This window comes from Manis javanica, chromosome 5 (assembly GCF_040802235.1).
Source record: "Manis javanica isolate MJ-LG chromosome 5, MJ_LKY, whole genome shotgun sequence".
Lineage (NCBI taxonomy): Eukaryota > Metazoa > Chordata > Mammalia > Pholidota > Manidae > Manis > Manis javanica.
The window spans coordinates 92,580,464-92,596,738 of record NC_133160.1 but is presented as its reverse complement, the minus strand read 5'-3'; the positions used below and the strand labels follow the sequence as shown (position 1 = coordinate 92,596,738).

General features: G+C 33.5%; 1 protein-coding gene across 1 annotated transcript in view; it reads right to left on the bottom strand.

The window, feature by feature from the left end:
• Nucleotides 1–16,275, bottom strand: part of STPG2 (sperm tail PG-rich repeat containing 2) — a 376,556-nt gene that overhangs the window by 123,083 nt on the left and 237,198 nt on the right. Inside the window, 1 exon segment of the mRNA XM_073237276.1 lies at nt 12,462–12,621. Coding sequence (XP_073093377.1) covers nt 12,462–12,621 — 160 coding nt within the window.

The window sequence follows — 16,275 nt, the reverse complement described above, 5'->3', positions numbered from 1 at the left end:
TCTTTCTCTGCTTAGAATTTATTCTAGCTACCTTTCTGCATGAAGAACTCCCCAAAAACTAGCGGTGTAAAACAATATTCATTTATTTTGTCCAAACATCTATACTTTGGGCATGACTCAGAGGGAAAGGGTTGTCTCAGCTCTTACAGGGTGTCAGCTGGGGAAGCTTGACTGGAAGCTGGCAGTTAGTTCATGTCCACTTCTGCCCACTTACATGGCTGGCAAGTCCATGCTGGCTGTTGGCTGGGAGCTGAGCCAGGACGAAGGACTGGGGACCTCACTTCCTCTTCATGGTCCTCTCCCTAGATGTTTGTCTTTTACACAGCATGGTGACTCAAGGGTGGGCACTCTAAGAAGACTATCCAGAAGTGCAAGAAATTTTCATGATTTAGACCCAGAAGTCACAAAGCAATTAATTTGCCATATTCTGTTGGCTAAGGTAGTACAAAGTTCACCTGACAACTAGAAATTAACTCCAACACTCAATGAGAGCAATGTAAACACTGTACTATGTGAATAACTTAGAAGATGGAATATATTTTGGCAAATATCACACAATTTGCCACAGTCTACTCTCTGGCCACACATTTCATATGTCCCTGTGCATACAAAATACAAGCAAACTCACCTCTGAACACTCCCAGTTTCATCTCATTATGGAATTAACTCAAGGTCCAGGATTTGGCATGTAATTATGGTTCAGATGTGGATGAGACTCCCCTGTTGTAGTTCTTTTTATACAGCTCTTTGAATACTATTTCTCTCAGTCTAAAGACCTTGAATTAATGAGGCAAATTATCTACCCCTACACATATCCTAGAGAGTAATGGTAGAACCGACCTAGATTAGTGCTTTAAACATACTTGTTCAAAGGGAGAAAAAGAGGAGATGTAGCAGTCATAGGTTCACAGCATTTCAAATTCAGCTGAGTGTGTGTTGCTAGTTCATAGATAAGGGTTCAGTCCTACTACCCAGAAGCTGTGCAGTCTTTTTCATGACTTCATTCTATGGGTTCTTGGTTCTGTACACTAAGCCATCCTTTAATTTCAATAAAAAGTAGCCTATGTTTGCAACTAAGTAGTTTTATTAGCCAACCCCTTACCTGTAGAAATCTGAGAATCCAAGAGCAGAAATTTGAGAATCCAGAAGCCTCTTTTTATTTTATATACTGTGTCTATCTCTTTTAGTTCAAGTGATATAATTATTTTTAAAACTGTGCAGCCTTTCTGTTTTACCAATTTATAATTCATTCTATTATATAATGCCATACCCACAAAATGTTAGAGATAATCTCTCCTCTATGTATTATCTCTATATATAAAATCTATATATCTTCAGTTACTTTTTATACTTTATCCCCCATCTCAACAAATAAACAAAGTGCATTTTCTGCCTCAAGGCTACCACTCTACTTCAGGCTTTGATCCTATTACCCTTTATGTTTTAAATATTTTGTTTTTTCCTCCCCTTCCCCACAGAGTCACTCTTTACTTCTCAAATGAAGCATTTCCCATATTCTTTAACTTTCAAAAAGTTAATAACTCAAAAAACTAGCAACCTGGAAAACTATATACATATATATATATATATATATATATATATATATATATATATATATATAGGATAATTACCTATAAGTTTATTAGTAAATATGATCACTCTCAAATTATGTATAAAGAGAATTTACCTGAAATATATAAAAATTGCCAATAAATAAAAACAATTTGAGATTGAAAACTAATGAAGTTAACTTAAACTTGTTATTAATAATACAATTTCCATCATTTTAAATAAAGATATAGAATCAACACATCTCCAAAATTGATCTGATCAATTTTTACATATACTTAGAATTTTTTTTGCATTTTAACATCCCAGAAGCATTTCTAGGAAGTATAAAAAGAAATTAATTGCAATAGGTTAACAATACTCATCAACAGGGATGAACTGCATTTTTATAAACCATATAGTATTTCTGCAGCTATAATATTACTAGACACTGAGAAAATAGAATAAATAATTAGTTTTCATACTACACTGATTTTTATATCAAAGGTATTCCTTATGTTTACTGAAAAAGTGAACAAAACTATCTTCATGGGATATGTTCAATTAACTTCAAAGAAAATTATATTTGCTTCCTAAAATAATTTCCTGTGGGAATGTGATGCAGAAACCACAATGTTATTTTCATGAGAAATGATCTATTTCTCATGCTTCCACACTTCTCATACATCCACACTTGCTATGTGAAATAAGTTTCAGTATCAGCCTACAAGTGTTGTCTTTTATGCCATGTATTACTGAGTCTATCCTTCATTTAAGTATTTTATTGTAATAAAAATTGTGCTTTAAACTTCAATATATTCTTCATTTGAAAATCTTAAAATAGAGAAGAAAGGTCCAAAATGGCAGTGTAGAACTTACCTATTCTTACATACACACTGAATCTGCAGCTACATACACAGCAATTCTTCCTGATGAAGAACTGAGGGCTGAATGAACAGCTTCCACACAAAGCATAAAGAGACCACGTAAAAAACAAGACAGATGGAAACATGGAAAAGACAAGGACCACACCCACAAAATGGCTAACTGCATAAGGGAGGGCTATCATGGAAGAAACTTTGCACGTATTTGCCTTCCCTAGGGTACAAGTTTAGAAAACACACCATTTAAAGGGCAACAAGACTGTAAGTGAAGGAAGCCAACTTACTAAACCAGAGCACTGCCCAATGGCAAGGGAAAAGCTGGTCTCTCTCTGAGATTAAAGGTACTGACAAGCATGATTGTTTATGCCTCACCTCCATATTGACAGGACAGAAGCAGGGTCTGGACACTCTCCTGAGGTGACCCTGCTCTGCCCAAATACAAACACACCCATTCAAGATCTGGCATCCTATCAAGGATCACCAATATGGCACACACTGGGACACCCCAGGCCTGCAACCACTCAGAATCCAGCCCTCCCCCCAGGGCAACATCTGCTCAAAGTGCCCTAAGGCCCCTGCCCCAAGCCAAGACCTACCCAGCCTCTGGCACTGTCATCAGGGCACTGACTTTAGGGAGCACCCAAGCCTCTGTGACCTGTGCCCACCATCTTTCAGCCAACCTGAAAGAATACCCCATGTACAGAGCATCCTGGACCTGTGTCCTGATCAGCCTCCAGCCAGCCAATAAAAGCCACCAGAACCCAGAGTCTACCCAGGGAACATTCCTATACAAGGCTGAGAGAGAGAGCCATTTCACATAATAAATAGAAACAAGCACAGAAGGTCAAATAAAATGAGGTGGCAGAGGAATATGCTCCAAATAAAGGAACAAGTAAAAACTTAAAAAAAAAAAAAACTAAATGAAAAACAGTTAAGTAATCTATTCAACAGAGTCAAAAGTAACAGCAATAAATATATTCACTGGACTTAAGAGAGGAGTAGAAGAATACAGCAAATATAAAAAAGAACCTATCAGAGATGGAAAATAGAATAAATGAAATGAAAAATACACTAGAGGGACTCAAGAGATTAGAGGATGCAGAAGAGTGGCTCAGTGATCTAGAAGACAGTGTAATGGAAAGCACTCAAGCTGAACAGCAAAAAGAAAAAAAGAATTTTAAAAATTAGTATACATGAAGGGACTTCTAGAACATCAAATAAAATAGCACTCACATTTTAGGAGTCCCAGAAAAAAAAAAGAAAAAAAGAGAAAGAAAAGGAGTGGAAAACTAATCTGATGAAGTAATAGCTTGATGCATCCCTAAACTGAGGAAGGAAACAGACATCCAGGTCCAGGGAGCACAAGGAGCTTGAAATGAGATGAACCTAAGGAGGTCCACATCAAGACACATAAAAATGAAAATGACAAAGATTAAAGATAAGCAGAGAACCTTAAAAGCACAAAGAGAATATATAAGGAAATACCCAAAGGCTATCAACTAATTATTAAGCAGAAATTTTACAGGCCAGAAGGAAGTGGCATGATATATTCAAAGTGCGAAAGGAAAAAACCTATAACCAAAAAGTCTACCCAACAAGGTTATCATTCAGAATTGAAGGAGAGATAAAGAGTTCCCCAGACAAACAAGTTAAAGGAGTTCACCATCACTAAACAAGCTTGACAAGCATTAAAGGGACTAAGAAAAAGCCATAATTAGAAGTGAGGAAGTTATGAATGGAAAAAATTTTGATTGGAAATAAACATATAGCAAAGGAAGTAGGTTAATTACTTCAGAGCTAGTATAGGATTAAAAGACAAAAGTGGTAAAATCAAGTATTCCTAAAAATTAGTTAACGGAATCACTAAATAAAAAGGTGTAAATAAGACATCATATACAAAAAATGTGGAGCAGAAGGAGTAAAAATGTAGTGCTGTTAGAATGCATTTGAAGTTAATCACCATCAACTTGACACAGACTGCTGTATACTTAGGATGTCATATATGAACCTCATGGTAAACACAAACAAAAAACATGTAATAGGTACAAAAAAAAAAGAGAAAGAAATCTAAGCATAACCTTACAGAATGCCGTTACTCATAAGAAAAGAGCAGAAGAGACAGAGAAAAATGACAAAAACAACCAGAAGAGAAGTAGTAAAATGGCAAAAAGTACACCCCTATCAATAATTATTTTAAATGTAAATGGTTAAATGCTCCAATCAAAATTACATAGGGTACCTGAATGGATTTTTTAAAAAAGGCTCATATATGTGCTTCCTACAAGACATTTATACCTAAAGACAGATACAGATAGAAAGTAAGAGAATAGAAAAAAAGATAATACATGCAAATGGAAATGAAAAAAAAAAACAAAAAACAAAAGTTGAGTTACCAATATTTATATTAGACAAACAGACCTTAAAACAAAGACTGTAAAAAGAGACAAGGACATCACATACTGAGAAAGGGTTTAATCCAACAAGATGATACAATTATGACTATACACTGAACAGAGAAGCACCTAAATATTCAAAGCAAATATTAGTAAACAAAAAGAGAGAAAGTGAGAGTAATACAATAATAACTGGGGTCTTTAACACTCCACTTACATTAACTGAAATCATCCAGACAGAAAGTCAGCAAGGACACAGTAACACTGAATGACACATTACATAACATGGACTAAACAGATACAAACAGACCATTCTAACCAAAAACAGCAGAATATACATTCTTTTCAAGTGTACACAGAACATTCTTTAGGACAGATATCACATTAGGCTGCAAAACAAGTCTCAGGACATTTAAGAAAACTGAAATCATATCGTGTGTATTTTCCAACAGTGCCATGAAACTAGAAATCGATTATAAGAAAAGACAGGTAAAAAATACACACATACAGGCAAACCAATGTGCTACTGACAACCAACAGATCAATGAAGAAATCAAAAAACATCTAGATACCAATAAAAATAGAAACACAATGGCTCAAAATCTTTGGGACACACAAAAGCAGTTCTAAGAGGGAAGTTTGTAGCATTACAGATCTACCTCAAGAAACAAGGAAATTTCTCAATCTACCCTTATGCCTAAAGGAGTTAGAAAAAGAATTAAAAAGTCCAAAGTTAGTAGAATGAAAAAATAAAGATCAGAGTGTAAAACAATGAGACTAAGAAAAAAACAGGAAAAAATCAATAAAACTAAGAGCTAATTCTTTGAAAAGATAAACAAAATGGATAAACCTTTAGACAGACCTTTGTGTAGGAAGCACAAAGGCCAACAATTTGGACAATCTGGGGGGGAAATAGCATAAATTCCTAGAAAAAAAAGATTCCTAAAATCTTCCAAGACTGAACCAGGAAGAAATAGAAAATTTGAACAGACCAATTACTAGTAACAAAATAGAACTGGTAACCAAAAAACTCCCAATAAACAAAATTCCAGGACCAGATGGCCTCACAGGTGAATTTTACTAGACATTTAAAGAACAGTTATTACCCATCCTTCTCAAATTATTCCAAAAAATTGAAGGGGAAGGAATGTTTGCAAAATCATTCTATGAGGCCAGCTCCACCTTGATACCAAAACCAAAGACACAAAAGAAATTTAAAAAAAAATTACAGACCAATATCCCTGATAAACATAGATGCAGAAATTATCTATAAAATGATAGCAAACTAAATTCAAAAATATATTAAAATGATTATTGGCACCACAACCCTGTGGAATTTATTCTAGGGATGTAAGGATGGTTCAATATTCACAAATAATTCAATGTGATACACCACTAACAAAACAAAGGATAAAAACCATATGATCACCTCAACAGATGCAAAAAAAACATTTGAAAAATTCAGTATTATTCATAATAAAAATTCTCAGCAAAGTGGGTATACAGAAAACACAACATAATAAAGGCCCTATGTGACAAACCCACAGCTAACATAATACTCAACTGGTGAAAAGCTAAAAGCTTTTCCTCCAAGATCAAGAAAAAGATGAGGATGTCCACTCTCACCACTTCTATTCAACATAGTAGTGAAAGTCCTAGCCATGGCAATAAGACAAGAAAAAGAGATAAAAGGCATCCAAACTGGTAAGAAAGAGAGAAAACTATAACTGTTGCCTATGTCATGATACCATATATAGAAAATACTAAATACTCCAAAAAAATTGTTAGAACAAATAAATGAATTCAACAAAGTTACAGGATAAAAAACCAATAAATATGTTGTATTTCTATGTACCAATAATAAAGTAGCAGGAAGAGAAAGTAGGAAAAATTCCCACTTACCATTGCATCAAAAAGAATAAAATACCTAGGAATAAACTTAGCCAAGAGGTGAAAGATCTGTACTCTGAAAACTATAAGACATTGATGAAAGAAATTGAAGATAGCATAAATAAGTGGAAAGATATAACATGCTCATGGATTGGAAGACTTAATATTGTTAAAAAAGCCATACTACCCAAAGTAATCTAAAGGTTCAAAGCAATTCCTACCAAAATACCAATGGCATTTTTCACAGACCAGAACAGTTTGTATGAAACCACAAAAGACTCTGAATAGCCAAAGCAATATTAAGAAAAAATAACAAAACTGGTAGTATCACTGATTTCCAACTACACTACACACCTATAATAATCAAAACAGTATGGTACTGGTATAAAAACAGACACATAGATTAATGGTATAAAACAAACAGCCCAGAAATAAGCCCACATTTGTATGTCAATTAATATATGACAAAGCAATAAATATAATGGGGAAATAAAAATCTCTTCAAAAAATGGTGTTACAAAAATTAAGCAGCTATATGCAAAAGAACAAAACCTGGACCACTATCTTACATAATATAGAAAAATAAAGTATAAATGAATTAAAAACCTAAATGTAAGGCCTGAAGCCATAAAACTAAAAGAAGACTTAGACAGTAAACTCTTGAACATTGGCATTAGCAATTTTATTTTGGATATATCTCACCAGGCAAGGAAAACAAAAGCAAAAATAAACAGGCAGAACTACATCAAACTGAAAAGTTCTGCATCATAAAGGAAACCATCAACAAAATGAAAAGGCAATCTACTGAATGAGAGAATATATTTATAAATGATATACCTAATAAGGGTATATATAAAGGGTATATATAGAAATATATAAAGAAATCACACAATTCAACACCAAATAAAATATCTAATTTAAAAAATGGACAGAGGGCCCAAATATACATTTTTTCCAAGAAATACATACAGATGGCCAAGAGATATGTAAAAACTGCTCAACAGTAACCATCAGGCAAATGCAAGTCATAACCACAGTGAGATAATACCTCACACCAGTAAGAATGGCTACTATCCAAAAGACAAGAAATAACAAGTCTTGGTGAAGTTGTGGAGAAAAGGGAATCCTGGTATTACTGTAAATGGAATTGTAAACTTGTGTAGCCAATATGGAAAAATAGTACAGAGATTCCTCAAAAAACCAAAAATAGAAATTCCATATGACCCAGTAATTCTACTTTTGGATTTTTACTAAGGAAACCAAAATCTCTGTTTAAAAAATATATATATGTACCCCTATGTTTATTGTCACATTATTTATAACAGTGAAGATATGGAAGCAACCCAAGTACACATTAATAGATGAGTGGATAAAGAAGATGTGGTACATATACACAATGGAATAGTACTCAGCCATTAAAAACAGTGAAATTTACCATTTGCAACAACATAGATGGACCAAGAAGGTACTATGCTAAGTGAAATATGTCAGAAAAAGAAAGAAAAATACCATATGATTTCACTTATATGTGGAATCTAAAAAATAAAACAAACAAGCAAGTAAAATAGAAACAGACATAAATAGAGAACAAACCAGTGGTTGCCATTGGAGACAGAGGTGGGAGATGAGTGAGACAGGTGAAGAAGTAAACCTCCAAATATAAAATGAATTAAGTCACAGGGATGAAAAGTACAGCATAGGGAATATAGTCAATAAGACCAAAATAACTTTGTATGGTGACAAATGTTAACTATATTTATCATGGTGAATATTTCATAATGTATATATAATTGTCAAATCACTATGTTGAATACCTAAAACTAATACAACATTGTACATCAACTGTACTTCAAAGAAGAAAAATCTTTAAATAATTTTTACTTACTATAAAGCAGTGTATGTTCATATAGAGAAAAACAAAAAACTGAAAACAAAACAAAATCTTTAACAAGCCTAAAGTTGTTACTCATATTATTTCCCCAGTGAGGCCTCCTCCAGTAACATTAGTTGAAACAACCCATTCTGAACTCTTACTCTTCCTTTTCTCTTATTTTTATCCATAGCATTTATAACTAGTATTCATTCTTTTCCCTTCCTCCCTCCCTTTCCCTTTCTTCCTTCTTTCCTTCCTTCCTTCTCTTCTTCCTTCCCTCTTTCCTTCCTCGTTTCTTTCACTCATTCATCTACCAATCTATTGATCTATTTCTTCATTCATTTATTAAAAGTCTCTTAGCCCTGAAATTAAGCTCTCTGAAAGAACAATGTTCATATTTTTTTCACTACTATATCACAAGCCCCTGGAACAGTGCTTAATACATAAATGGCTCTCAGGGCATATTTGTTAAATGACTGATCAAGTGAACCCTATCTTGTTACCAGGTTTAAAAAAATACATACCGTTTAAAAATGCTTCATGGGATTCTATTCAGTTGATGTATCAGAATTAAGCAAACCCATTCTTCTTTCACTTAGGACATTTTAAACTTCTCATTATTGGTGTTCTTTGATCAATTTTTCTGATGCTTAAATTTGGGGCATATCATTTATTATCCTTATGGTAATCCCAGAAATACAATTTGGTGGTGAAATGGTATATATATTTGAAACATTCTGCCAGCCTGCCCTTGAAATTACTAATATCAATTTACATATCCACCACAAATATGAGAGTCTCTAATTTCCCACACTCTCAATATTTTCATTCATTTTCTCTTTAAATTTATGGATTATTTCACTCTTCCAAATTTCCAAAAACAGGTCATTATGACAGATAAAGTTATGTTTAGGACTTACTTTTCCACTTAACAATTTTACTTTATCTGAGCTGGATCAATCATTAAATCATTTACACATCCACAAACTTGATGCAATAAGTGTAGATTGCTTTATAATATGATATACCTCATTTAATAATTTCTTCATTAAATGATTCTAATGTGTTTTTATTGGTTATACAACATTTAATGGTATATAGTGTACTGATCACAAATATACAATTTCCCTCTTTAATTTAGACTAATGAAAATGAGTTCTATCCTTAAGTATGTGTAGTCCAAGAAAAAAGTCATTTATGAATAAAACAAAACCACTTCCACATTGTTAATTAAAGTTCTAAAACAATCTGAAATAAATACATGGCTATAAAATGTCGAGTGATTGAATGAATGGCCTATAAGTTTGTAACTCTCATAAGAATATTACTCATATATTAACCAAACTCCTAACTCAGAATATATATATATCATTTATCAACCTTAGTTCTTAACACTTTTACCGTACCAAATGTAAGACATTCATTAATCAATTTTCACTTGCAAATTATTCTATGTATAGGTAGAAAGATAACAATATGCAAGCACTCAATTCTTGATAGTAATGTCATGACTCAAGTTATAAGCATATTATGGTCTATAAACTGATTCAAACAATCTAATACTTTCAGTTACATGCATATGTATAAACATAACAACACAATTCTTTATTGACATAAAGAATTTGACAAACAACCCAAATAGGTCCTTCCCATTAGTATTAAGGTAAACAGTTTAACCATTTTTTAAATGACAATAGGATTAAAGCACACTTTTTTTCTTATTCATATGAATGTGTGATATAAAAGGATAGCAGTCACAGGATAAAAATTGACACAAATATAACCAATAGGACTATTATCACTGTATCTTTGATTATACAACAATTTATTTAAAAATCAAAAGACTTAACATATTAGTCGTCCCCAGCAAAAGTTAGATGGTATTAAGAATTTCAAGCACCTGAATATCTCTTCCTTGATTGGATCAGTGTAACAGCATGAGGACCGATGGAAGTTAATCTTCAATTACCGAAATGAAGCATGGATATTAATTGAATTCACCCTGATTACGTATTAAATCTATGTTGGAGACATATTTTGAACTACATACTTTAAGATACCAGATTAAATTTAAAAGAATAAAGAGTTCTATAATTACTACAATATCTGCACATCAGAGGAAATCAAATTTTATACACCATGGTATCAGGTAATAGCTTCAGAAATCCACATTTTTTTCTAATGTGTTTATTAAAATAGGCATATGGGAGTTCTGCTATCATTTCTTTGAACTGTAGGTTACTTTAAAATGTAAGATTAAGCTTGATGGATTACTGCTTTAACCAATGTGGTATGTGGTGTATACTCTTTTTGTTTGGTAAGCTGGCTACTCAACAGTTGTATAGTGACTTTAACAGTCACTGAGTCTGACATCTGAATAATAACTGCCTTCATTATGAAGAATTCCCCCTCCCAAATTCTTTCAGAAGTTAGTGTTGACTTGATATTAAGAAATGTGTTTCATATTATAATAAGACCTTATACTTCTGAGAAGCTTCACCAGTTATGAAAATGACATTGAAATAGTCTTATTAATCTTCAGTATACTCTTGAAAGCCAAGTAGGTGGCAAATATTATCTCAATTTTTTAAAATAGAAAGCAATGAAATAACTTAGCGAATTTACTTGCCATAGGTTGAATACTGGAGCTATCAAAAGTTAGGGTGCTAAAACTGGCACTTGAACTGTAGCTCATTTATGAATTCTATCTATAATTTTTATGGAGAGGAAAGTAAAGGCAGAGAGAATAAAATCTTCAGAAAATATGAAGTTTAACATAATTTACTTTAAGAGACTCTGAAATAAATATTTTTTTTATTTGGTTGACTGTGCTTGGTGATGATGACAGTGATAGCACCAGAACTCAGAGAACTAATTTCCCTGCACCACTTCTTGGTGACTGCATATTAAGTGTGCTCACAGACATATTAAAGCTGTTTGAACTCTACTTCACAACAAAGCTATAACCTGACAAAATCAACGGTATACTTGAGCTACTGTTACAATAACACAAAGAGAAAAAAAAGGAAAATAAAAATTTTTTTACATAAAATGGACCTTAAAATTGGCAATATACTTGATTCTTGAAAGACAGTGAAAAACAAAGCAAGCCTCTGTGGATCTCAGGCTCTCCAAGTATTCCTCTTTGCTTGACAGGTTGTATCCTCCTGCTTCTGTTTTTCACTAAAAATTTGAAAGAATTTCTCCACGCTATTTCATTTTTTCTCTTCATATTCTCATAAAGATTGATTACAACAGTTTGGTTGTATAGTGGCAATACATTTGTATATTACTGTTGGAAATTATTGTTCTTATTTGCTATACCACTTTCCTGTGTGAAATAACATACTTGATGATTTATCTTCATTACCAGGTAAAGTTATTACATTCATTTTTAGCTCAGAATGTTATTACTAGTAGCTGAACTAATCCCAATTTTAAAAACCAATTATTTTAGACCCCCAAAAAAGTATTTGTATAGATGTTTTCTTGATACTTGAGAAACATTAAAATAATTCCATGAAACTGGTATGATGTGTATTTTTATATGATTGATCTAAATCATGGTAAAGTGCTTTTCTAATAATTCTAGCATTTTAAGATTTGGGGTTTTTCCTTAATAGAAGATGACTTTATTAGTTTTAATAAAATGGGTAAAATTGTCCTTGGTAGAATTAAGGAACATAAAACTCCAAACAAATCATTTTACAGTTGAAAAATAAACCAAATTTTTCCTGAATAACCAGGATTTATTTGTCCTGTATACTTAAAAGAGGCAAAGTAAAAGTATGTGTATGTTTACAATGGTCTGTTTTAAAATGGAAACCTTAGATTTCTTTCCCTGTAGCTTTTAAAGGACTGTCAAAAACTTACCTGGCCCATCAGTCATTTTGTCTGGACACCAAGGAGTACAGCTAAGAAAGGAGGCATGTTTTAGTTTAGCCACAAAACTACGAGGTGGCATGTATTTATGTTGAACTTGAGACATCGCATATGATTTTTGAACATCATAGCTGCCTGGTGCTGGAATTTCCTGAAAAAAATTTCAGTGTATAAGCATAAATATATCTTATATTGAAAATATCCAAGAAGATATAGCATGGATGTTCACACTAAGCAATGGTATAAGTAGATAATTATGAAAATTTTCTTTAATTAATCATTAGAATTAGACACTTTAAAGAGTATCCTTAAATATATGTCCTCTAAATACACATTAAAATTCCTTTATCTAAACTTAAGTTAAAAAAACATAATGATGAAATTTAGGCTGATAATCCTAAAAAAAGTCTTCATAATATAGATCAAACTCTAGTTTCAAATTTCATAATGAAAATCAAATTTCATCCAGGAATGAGAACAATGATTATTAGTTTTCATAAGCAGCAAAACTATTCATTTTTAGCAGATTCCAATTACATTAAAAGCTTCCCCTTTCATCATTTATGGCTCTTTATATGCTCTACAGTTATATTAACACTTTCAATCAATATAAACACATGTATTTTAATAACTACAATAATAATTTTCAACTCAATTAAATATAAAATACCATATATTTGTTGCACAATTGCCTGTAAAACATTAGCTAATTATTTCAATGAAAACTTTAAAACTCACTTTCCTCAAATTACTTTAAAATATAGCATATTACATATAACATATGTATTTATCTGTATTATGAATAAAGACCAAACTTTCAATGATTTTCTTGTAGGCAGAGACTATTGTGGCTGAAGACACAGACTCCAGCACTAGGTTTCTTGGGCTCCAAAAATCTGCTCTTTACTTGCTGGAGGTTCCTAAGCAAGCCACTTACCCTCTGTGATTCTCACTTTCCTCATCTGTGCATGGGGAAAATGATAGTATTTATATCATATGTCATAGGGTTGTGAAAACTAAAGAGTTAAGACATGTAAAATACTTAGATCGGTGCCTGATTCTATAAAAGCGTTAGCTAATCTTACCATTCTACAAAAACTAATTTCAATACAAAAAACACGACTGAACAATCAGGGTTTGGGATAACAGGGAAGCATTTTAATGTTTCAAATAAGCCAAACAAATTTGGATACTGAGGAAGCATACATTTGGTGTCTACCTAGCAGCCATACATCATAGAGCATACTTGCTCTTGTTCCTTTTATCCCCATTATCACCCTCAAGTGTATGCCAGAAACACCACCTTCCACTTCCAAAGAATTACTAAAAGTAGGAGTACTGATCGTGACTATGGAAGGAGATTCTTACATGAATCCCACATTTCTGGTTTAAGTCCTGTGCCAAACACAAATGCCACGACTGGTAAGACTACGAAGAAATGTCAGCAGTTGTTTCCTTCTCGCCTGCATCAAGAGCATATTTAGTAAAAGCAGGCTGAGGATAAGCAATAGCAGCGCTAACTCCAAATAAGGCTTCTAGATCTTCTGGGGCTGCTTCTGTGCTATGCAGAAGGTAGAAGAAGAGAGTGCAAAAGCACAAGGATGCCTGAGTGAGTCCAGAGCGCTTAGAAAAGCTTTGCAAAGATCTTGATTGTCCCTTTTGTACATTTTAGTTTTCTTACCAGTAGCTATTTATCTTTCCTGCTTCCTGCCTGGTATCCCTATCTATTCCTTCTTCCAGTGCACAGCCTAGATTGGATTGACAGGTTTGGCTGCTACAACAGAGGAATCTTTTTGTTTTTAATGCCTTGAAGCGAAGGTAAGAAACTGCATCAGTAATCAATATTATTTTACAATAGTGTGTCCCCTCCTAGCAAATTTCCTCACACTAGTTATCCTAAATTTCAACAGATTCACTGACTCCTCTACCAAGCAAAAATATACCAGTCCTTTTCATGACATCTCCTCATAGCATATTTATGCTTCTCTGAAGAGAGTCTCTGCTTGTGTTCTTTACTGATGTTTCTGTCAAATATGTTTCCTAGGATAATGATTAGTAAGACAAATCTGAAACTCTGGTATCAATAATTAAAACAATACCTATATATAATACCCTAAACACCATTTCAGGGAAAATAGTATGTATAAATAAGACCATCAAATTTTTGTTGGTGATCCTTCATACATCACAGAAAATAGGGAAGGCACAAGATGAGTAACTATAATAGACATTTCTCATGCTCTTTTTTTTAACCCTATATTTGAATCCTATTCACGGGTTTTGGAAACACATGCTTTGCAGAAGAATCTGAGTCCCAGCACAAAAGTTAAAAATGCCTGATTCTCATCTCCCTGGTCTCATTTTTTTAAACCAGGATATGAATCTAGGTCATAGGCTTATATGCCAGCCTTTGAACTGGCAGCCAGTTATTCAAAGAAACACAGAGGATTAAAAATTCCATTCTAGTAAGGGAACTGGCAGTGCTAACAGCTGTGTCCAACTCCCAAAAGCAAAAGTGGGAGGGCAAACTAAAAGGCAATTAGAGATTGAGAAAAAAAAAGCCATAAAATGTGTGATGAAATAAAAGCTATGCCTCCATGTAAAGGTAAGTCAAAACCCTCCTGACTTCTTCATCTGGAAAACCAGAGCCCTACCTAAAAATGATATAAATAATCGTAGAATTAAAATGATTTATGTAAAATTCTTAGAATGGTATCACACACATTAATAAGCAAGAGTGTTTGCTTCCACTGCCTTCATTATCAGCATTGTTATTATTTCTATTAGCTGTGGGGCTACATGGAGCCCTCAGTGAGATCCCCTTGCCTAGAGATGCCAACTAGATATTTAAAAAGAAAGCTCTTAGTATTTTAAAACCAAACAAACAACAACAAAAATCAAAATTAGTTAAGCTGTTAGGAATCACATGAAGATTGTCCCAGGCAGTTAAAAAAAAAATCACTGGTTTCAACTTCAAAGGATGAGACAGGTTACCATGTTTATGTTTTGGAAAAATTATTTTGTCATTTTCTGCAAATCAGAGTCCCCGAAAAAATTATCGATGCCCAATCCTCCTGCATTAACCATGTAAAACCCAAGCTTAACTGACCTGCTGCACCAGAGACTAGCTCCTGATTTCATCTAAATTCAGCATTTTTCCCATTCTTGTTCCCTGCCATTTTTTTTTTTTTGGTATCATTAATCTACAATTACATGAAGAACATTACGTTTACTAGGCTCACGCCTTCACCAAGTCCCCCCCACAAACCCCATTACAGTCACTATCCATCAGCGTAGTAAAATGCTGTAGAATCAGTACTTGTCTTCCCTGTGTTGAACAGCCCTCTGGTGCCCCTCTCCACATTATACATGCTAATCGTAATAACCCCCTTTCTTTTTCCCCACCCTTATCCCTCCCTTCCCACCCATCCTCCCCAGTCCCTTTCCCTTTGGTAACTATTAGTCCATTCTTGGGTTCTGTGATTCTGCTGCTGTTTTGTTCCTTCAATTTTTCTTTGTTCTTATATTCCACATATGAGTGAAAGCATTTGGTACTTGTATTTCTCTGCCTGGCTTATTGCACTGAGCATAATACCCTCTAGCTCCATCCATGTTGTTGCAAATGGTAGGATTTGTTTTCTTCTTATGACTGAATAATATTCCATTGTGTATATCTACCACATCTTCTTTATCCATTCATCTACTGATGGACACAGAGGTTGCTTCCATTTCTTGGCTATTGTAAATAGTGCTGCGATAAACATAGGGGTGCATCTGTCTTTTTAAAACTGGGCTGCTGTATTCT